The 7,854-nt window shown below is 38.2% G+C and overlaps 1 protein-coding gene across 1 annotated transcript; it reads left to right on the forward strand.

Annotated features, from left to right (window-relative positions):
* Positions 1–484: 484 nt before the first annotated feature.
* On the forward strand, positions 485–7,592 carry LOC120782753 (arrestin domain-containing protein 3). The gene is made up of 4 exons (XM_040115203.1): positions 485–1,425; positions 5,889–6,256; positions 6,331–6,853; positions 6,926–7,592. The coding sequence occupies exons 1-4, from the start codon at positions 1,311–1,313 to the stop codon at positions 7,363–7,365; spliced, it is 1,446 nt and encodes a 481-aa protein (XP_039971137.1). The 5' UTR covers positions 485–1,310; the 3' UTR covers positions 7,366–7,592.
* Positions 7,593–7,854: the final 262 nt, after the last annotated feature.

Below are 7,854 nucleotides of genomic sequence, written 5' to 3' on the forward strand. Positions count from 1 at the left end.
TTAGGTGTGTAAGTATTTTTGAGGCTCCACCTGTTCACTCTTTTTAGTTATAATTACAGTAAACTTTATTGAATTCAACTAAAAGAGATTAAAAGGTATGCATACGTCACGATATAGATCCGACCGCCTTAATTTTCGCCGTTTTCCATCTCATGCAGAATGCCCAGCTATCTTCAAAAATGGTAGCTCTCGACAGGCATTGTGAAACCCTCAAGTGCTTTTCATTAAGCTTGTTAATCGTTCGGAAAACCACAGGAAACCTTCGTCAAACGAGAACGATCGTTAATTTGATGCAAGTAACAGAATGATTTTCCAGCAGGGTATACGAGGTACATTTATATACACACAAAAGTACATTGGTATCTTTGTTCAGTTCTTATGCGCAGGGCTCCACCGGCAACGCATATTTATGTAAGGAAAAGTTGAGTATTTCCGTTGAGTCTGTGAACGTCTGTGCGTCTTTGTTATATTTATATATTTATTTAATTCAGTTTGGAATTGAAGTTGCTAACGAATAGACGCGTTTAATGGAGCACAGTTTCACATACTCAGCCAAGGGATAGTTTCAAACGAGAGAAAATGTTGAACGAGCAATTCCATCATTAGCTGTGTGTATTTCTGTGTGAGGCCGCTTCCAATGATGATTTGTATCGCTTCCGCGTATAGCAATAAATAAGCGGGAATAGTTTAAAACGTTGTTGGGTGCTGGGTCGGTCGGTCGTTCGGTCGCGTGCGTGCAAAATTATGTCATACTGACTGAGAGCTATAAATATCTGCCAAAACAAAAAGAAATAATAGTAATTGTATGCGTTTATTTGAGCCAACAGGAACACAGTGTACTGTGGAGTGAGTTCGGACAAGAGACAAGTTTATAGATACATATACATATATGTATGTATGTATGTTTGTGTATACAGAGACACACCGGTAAATGCCGGCATGTAACCTTGAAACACGCAACAACTAACAACGTTTGTGCCACATTGCACCCAAAGTACGAGTGTCAACTTTGCTTGCGAAACCGAATCGGCAGCGCAGTTGTTGGGGCGTGTGTTAGAAACTCCAATCGCCGTGTGGTCGTGATTCACGACACTTCAATTGATACATACTCTCGAGCGTAGCTGGAGCAACAATATTTGTGTCAGCATAATTTTTTGCGTCATTTCAAATTCGTTCAATACCTCACTGCAGCATTTTTGGTGGAGTGACACCGACAGCAACAGTGTTGAATATTAAATACCCGTACACATCAAACGGCGAGCCGATCACTAAACAAAGCATTTGTGCGAATTGAAAACGACAACAATAAAATGGCTAGCAAGTGCACCATAACATTTGACAATAACCCGATGGGTGTTTACTATGCCGGCCAAACGGTTTCCGGCGTGGCGGAGTTAATAACAACAAGGCCGAAAACGATTAGATGTGCGTATAAATAATTTTTACGATTTAATTATGTATATTTAGAATTTTTCAACCAAAAGAAATCTCAATTATAGTTGGTGTGAATAATTTGATTGATTGCATTATTATATATTTGTTGCAAAATATTAAATTAATTTTTTTTTCATCTGTTATACATATATGTATGTATGTACTTAGAATATACATACATATGTATGTACTTAAAAAATAGTAACACTTGGTTCATAATTTTAAAATTCTTAATACGTTTTCTTCTTTATTGGCGTAGACACCGCTTACGCGATTATAGCTGAGTTAACAACAGCACGCCAGTCGTTTCTTCTTTTCGCTACGTGGGGCCAATTGGATATTCCAAGCGAAGCCAGATCCTTCTCCACCTGGTCATTCCAACGGAGTGGAGGTCTTCCTCTTCCTCTGCTTCTCCAATTCTTAATATGTACATACTTCAAAATTTATGTCGTCCCCCTCAAAGTAAACCCCCTTGGCCCCAATACACTTGTGTCAACATTTTCTCTAATCCTTGAAACAGTTGTTAAAGTCAATTTCATGTTGCAATTCCTGTAGTAAATCAGGTTTAATGTCGTCAATTGACTCAAAACGGTTTCCCCGGAGCGGTCTTTTGAGTTTGCTGAATAGCCAGAAGTCATACGGAGCTAAATCAGGTGAATACGGTGGTTGCGACACAATATTGGTTGGAAATTTGGCGAAAAACTCACCAAGAATCAATGCAGTTTGCGATGGTGTATTATCGTTGTGCAAAAACCAAGAGTTGTCGGCCCATAATCCCGGTCTTACGAATAGCTTCGCGCACACGACGCATAACACTTAAGGTACTACCTTATTGACAGTTTGGCCGATCGAAAGGAATTCGGATTGCACCTCACCTCAATAATCGAAAAACATTGTCAACATAACCTTTATTTTTGACCAGCTTTGAAGTATTTTTTCGGCTCAAACGGTCTGTTTCCGGTCGTAAGTATAGCTCCAAGACTCATGGCCAGTAATAATACGTTTCCTAGTAGTCGGAGAGCATTGTTTTACAACCGTTAATCCAACGCTGTTTTCCGAAAAAAAATTTAGTGATTTTGTTACCAATCGTGCTTTCACTTATTTTAAGCCCAAATGATGTTTCTAAATGGTTTTCACTGATTTTTCTGATATTCCAAGGATGTCAGTAAGGTTTTTAGCTGTTAATCGCCGATTCTCAAACACCATTTTCTACGAATCAAAAACACTTACTCGCAACAAACAATTATTACCGTAGGCCTTTTCCAACATTCCGAATGTTTCGACACCAGAAATTTGAAAAAATTTAGGCCAATTTTCGGACCGCTAATTTTTCCCTGGTAAGAATGTTTAAAGCTTGGTTGGGTTATTCTTCTTGATGTTGAGTTATTTATTGGAAAGATAAATAAGCAAAATTCAAAATAAATTTATAGACAGTTGTTAAATGAGAAATAGGCGTGGTTGTGGTGTGCAATACCGATGCACCTGAGCACCAAAGTCTTAAGTAAGATATTGCAATTTATATTCCAGACCACTGACTAGGCAGAGAAAAACCTTCAAAACTGAATCACTGCAAAATCTTTATTTTATCGAGTTCAAAAGAAGAACGAATAAATTATTTTTTTAACCGAGTTATCCAAAAACTTTTTGCCTCTTATACAGGTCACTTTGCTAAAATCAAAAGTTGCGCAACTCCAAGTCCATGCCCCGTACGTATTATTTTTAAAGTCAAAAGTGAAAAATTCTTTCCTTATGAAACCTTAAGTTTTCCAATACGCCGCGTTTAACACACCCTTAAAGCCAATCAACCGCATACCTTATTCCCTATGTAAAGATGTACTGATAAAAAAATCCATACGCACTGAAAAATAGTGGATAGAAGATTAAATGACCACCTCTATACAAACTTATGTATATTTAAACCATTATGCTTTCACCATTACAAATATTTTACCAATAATTTACGTGTGTATGTCTACTTATACTTAAGTATGTATCTAGTAAAGTGAAGTCATTCTTCTTCAATACTGGGGTTATTATGTTATATGCTTTTACATTGTCATACACATACAAAAGTAAATATGCCAAAGAATATCTATCTGTAATGCTGGATTACGTCACCGGAAACTCGTTGAAACACTACCAGAGGTGTACAGGAGACATAGATATACATATGTATATATATTATGTATTAGTTACTAATAATGAACTCAAAAACGATTAAGCCGGCATTATATAACACGCCGCTATTGAAACAATAGAGGTAACAACAAAGCGAAATAAATAATTGGCATACATACATACATTTTATTCAAATTTATATTGACCACGTTCACACACACATTAATATGGCAGATACATTAAACCTGTTTTGAAATTTTATAATTATTTCTGTTTTTCAACTCTCAAATTACACTTTGCCTCTGATAGCAGACAAGCCTTATGTGATCCTGACATATTGAATCACTGTAGGTTGTAATTTTTACATGAGATTACATGTTAATGTTTATATGTATGCAGATACATATACATATGGATACATATACAAATGTTAATAGCTGTACAATTGCTGATAATTGCACTATTTTTAAAACATTGATATTCATAACTAATAAAACCAAACATACATATGTATGTACATTAGAGTGGGTTGATTTACAGGGATTCAAAAAAAAAAAACAGCAAATTCGCATAAGCGGGAAATATTATACCGACCATTCTGAATAATTTTGCCTAAGAGAATAAGGATCTAAAACAGGTTCCAAGCCAGTGATTTTTAAGGCGAAGTTCATCGTTAGGGGATTATAAAAGTTTCTTCGACAGTTTTTGAAATAAGCGAACGAGTTCAGAGAATCATCCAGGTCGGACAACGTACAGGGTTTGTCCGGAAAGTAACAGGATTGACTCGATTTAAAAATTTATTGAACCAATCGCTACAATTCTTTAAAAACTTTCAAAATAGGCTCCTTCTGCATCGCTGCCAGCGCGATTTCCAAGCATGGAAGACATCACGGAAGGCATTCTCCGGAATAGCCTTGAGAGCCGATGTGCATGCTGCTTGGATCCCCTCTGTTGTCTCAAAATGCTTGCCTTTCATCGGTCTTTTCAGGCAAAAAAGTCCGGGGGGCTACATCTGGGCTGTAGGGCGGCTGCGGAAGCGTTGGGATGTCGGCTTTGATTAGGGAGCTGTTCACAAGAAAGACGGTCGGACCCGATTGGCCATTCGTTTGAGTCTCTTGAGGACTTCTACGTAAAACTTGGCGTTGACGATTCGTCCAGGAGGAACAAATTCATGGTGAACGAAGCCTTTGATGTCAAAAAAAAAATGATCATCGTTTTCACTTTGGATTTGCTCATTCTTCCGGTCTTCACCAGCGATCTCTTCCCGACCCTCCAAAAAGGCCTCGTGTCACCGAAACACACCATTTCTTGTTAAAGCAACGTCTGGGTAAGCCTGCTTCATATCAAACTGACTCTTCAGGTGCTCGGAAACAACTGACAAGTAGAAGTGCCCTCTATCGAATCAAGTCGGTGCGCGCACGCTCCGAAGTACAGTTGGCTACTTCCAGTACAGGGTTCCGGACAAACCCTGTATCTCCCATATCAAATATCTCACATTATTTAGTTTTTTATTTTCTGGTATCCGGCTTTTAATTAAAAAGCTTACTGCACGTAATTTTGCAGAATTGTCCTCCAGTACATACTTAATACTGACAGTGCAAATAAAGAAGATCAAACGACTATAGCATATTCTATATTTAACCCTTTAATATGGGATAATTAAATTCTGCAGACCTAATACTTTACGTACCAAGACCAGGTCTTGCTAATTTATTTACTCATTTAAATAGTTAGTTGTTAGGGCGGTGGTGAGAAGCGGGCGACTGAACGGTTTCTGTACTTAAACTGCTTAGTAGATCCAACTTCCAGCCCTATAGGGTCCAAGCATATACTGAATTATCATTAGAAAGCTCTCTTCAACAACAAAATTTTCAGTCGGCTGACGATGGATGGTCAATCTAAATTACTCACCTCAGCAAACAAACGCAACAATTTATCATAATATACCGCAAACTAAAAAGAAGAACTATCAATTACTACCATTTGACCTGTGAGGCAAACATTTCGTTACCCAACAATTTAGTATTTACAAAAAGAAACGCTATTCACCAGCCACAAAAGAATAACTCATGATCTAATAGGAAGACAAACTGCACGATACAATGTCGAAGTATAAATACGACACAAAAGACCTCATGGACAGATGCTCCATTAGTGACATACATCCACACATCCGACGTACAATAGCAAATATGACTTATTAGGCAGCGGAGAATTAGAGCAAAGTAATTCAATTTAGACAATTAATTTGTGGATTAAGTAATGCTACACAGTTATATACTGTCATACATACATATGTACATAGTTTGAAATTATTATTATTTTTTAATTCACAGCTATCTACATAAGCGTCTGTGGTCACGCCGAAACCCGCTGGACGGAGAATGTAACCAAACAAGACACTGAGGGTAAACCGCAGAAGACCATCGAAACGTTTTCCGGTTCCGAATTGTATTACAGCAGTGAGAATCATGTTTATGGACAAAGTGGTGGCGTGCAAATCGAATTGCCGCCCGGCAAGTATGCATTTCCCTTTCAGGCGACCATACCACCGAATGCACCTACATCGTTTAACGGTTCATGGGGTCAGGTACAGCATGAGGTCGCTTTGGTGATCGATCGAGTCATGCGTTATGACAATAAATTCAAGCAGGGCTATACGGTGATATCACCATATGATTTGAACCTGAATCCAGACCATATGGTGTGTGTTTGATATATGTATTTTGTTTACTAAATTGAATTTCTAATGATTGTTACCTTTTTGACTTGATTTAGAAACCATTTCAAAAGATCGAAGAGAAGACATTCTGTTGGAGTTTTTGTTGTGGCAACAAAGGACCAATGGTTATGCATGTAAATGTGCCGTTTTCCGCTTACGCACCTGGACAGAAGATACGCTTCAACGTTGTGCTGGACAATCAGTCTGATGTGCATTGCTCCGATGTAAAGGTGCGGTTAATGAAGAAGGTCAACTTCACCAGCCGCAATCCGGAAGCTAAACGGCAAGTTGTTGAAGTTAAAGTAGCAGATAATCACTGTGGTGAAGTGATTAAAAACAACAAAGCGGAATTTAATGAATATTTGCAAATTCCCTCAACCACGCCCACTTCACTGGAGAACTGTAGTCTCATTAAAGTGAGTTATACTCTGAAGTTCATAGCCAAAGTTTCACGCATCCACGGAGATTTGATAATCGAATTTCCATTGACCATCGGCACTGTGCCGTTATATGCTAGCGCAAGCGACCAAGGTCCGGTTACAACGCAACCTGGCTCAGGGCCGGTCTACAAGCCACTACGTATGTTTGCACTAATTCATAAATATACACCATATTTCTTAAATAAAAATAATTTTTAATTTCTGCCCCTAGCACCACCCATGTTCGAGGAGGATGTGCGTAGCGAACAATTTGAAGATAACACATTCCGCCCACGTTATCCCGTGTTTCTCAGCGATGCTGGATTACCAGTTGGTAATGCTGGGCCAAATAATCAACCGTTACCACCATCAAATGGTATTTATCCTTCGAATATTGCTCCGGCGCCAGCACCTGCAGCGCCAATGCCTTCTACTCCGCAACATAACAATTCTATACCAGCTCACAATTATACACCCTCACCAGCTGCTGCATCTTCGCCAGCACCACCTACACCATCTGCACCATCCCTTAATAATGCTACTGCGCGCCCCACAACAACCCCGGCTACTGGTGGTGGCAATGTAGAAGTTCTAGGATTCAGCTTGCCGCCGGACTATGAACCCACTCCGGCCCCAGCGCCAGGCTCCAAGCCTGGTATTGGTTGGAAATGAGTTTTGGAATTTATTTTGAAGAATAATTTTTTGGTATTACGTAAACAGACAGGCATATATGCATATGTACATACATATACGTATGTATAAAGACTCCTAATCGATTTTTAAAAGTTTTAAATGTTTATATTTATATAGATGCATGCGTATGCAGCAAAACTATTGCATTTTACAACAAATACATATTTATGTTTAAATATATTTACAAACATACATACACATATGAATATTTTTGTATAATTTTATATAAATTATTAAAAGACGGAAAAATAAAAAATAAACACTTTTTATTACTTCCTACTACTACCTTGCCTACAATGTACTATGTATGTCAATATGTAGCTTACATTGAAAGTCGAAGGAACATCTGCTGCAAGTCTCGCGATTTTGATGCGCTCCCTATTATTAAATTTTGAAAGTATAAAAAGGTGGTAGATATGATCTACTTTCTAGTCGCTTCTGATTTTCATAACAATATTATTTGTTTAG

The sequence above is a fragment of the Bactrocera tryoni genome, chromosome 1 (genome assembly GCF_016617805.1).
Source record: "Bactrocera tryoni isolate S06 chromosome 1, CSIRO_BtryS06_freeze2, whole genome shotgun sequence".
In the NCBI taxonomy this organism is placed as follows: Eukaryota; Metazoa; Arthropoda; class Insecta; order Diptera; family Tephritidae; genus Bactrocera; species Bactrocera tryoni.

What these genes read in the sequence shown, in the direction of transcription:
- LOC120782753 (XM_040115203.1), top strand. Translation starts at nt 1,311, where the DNA reads ATGGCTAGCAAGTGCACCATAACATTTGACAATAACCCGATGGGTGTT. An exon ending in AAGGCCGAAAACGATTAGAT is followed by an intron (nt 1,426 to 5,888) that starts GTGCGTATAAAT and finishes TTTAATTCACAG; the next exon opens with CTATCTACATAAGCGTCTGT. An exon ending in ACCTGAATCCAGACCATATG is followed by an intron (nt 6,257 to 6,330) that starts GTGTGTGTTTGA and finishes GACTTGATTTAG; the next exon opens with AAACCATTTCAAAAGATCGA.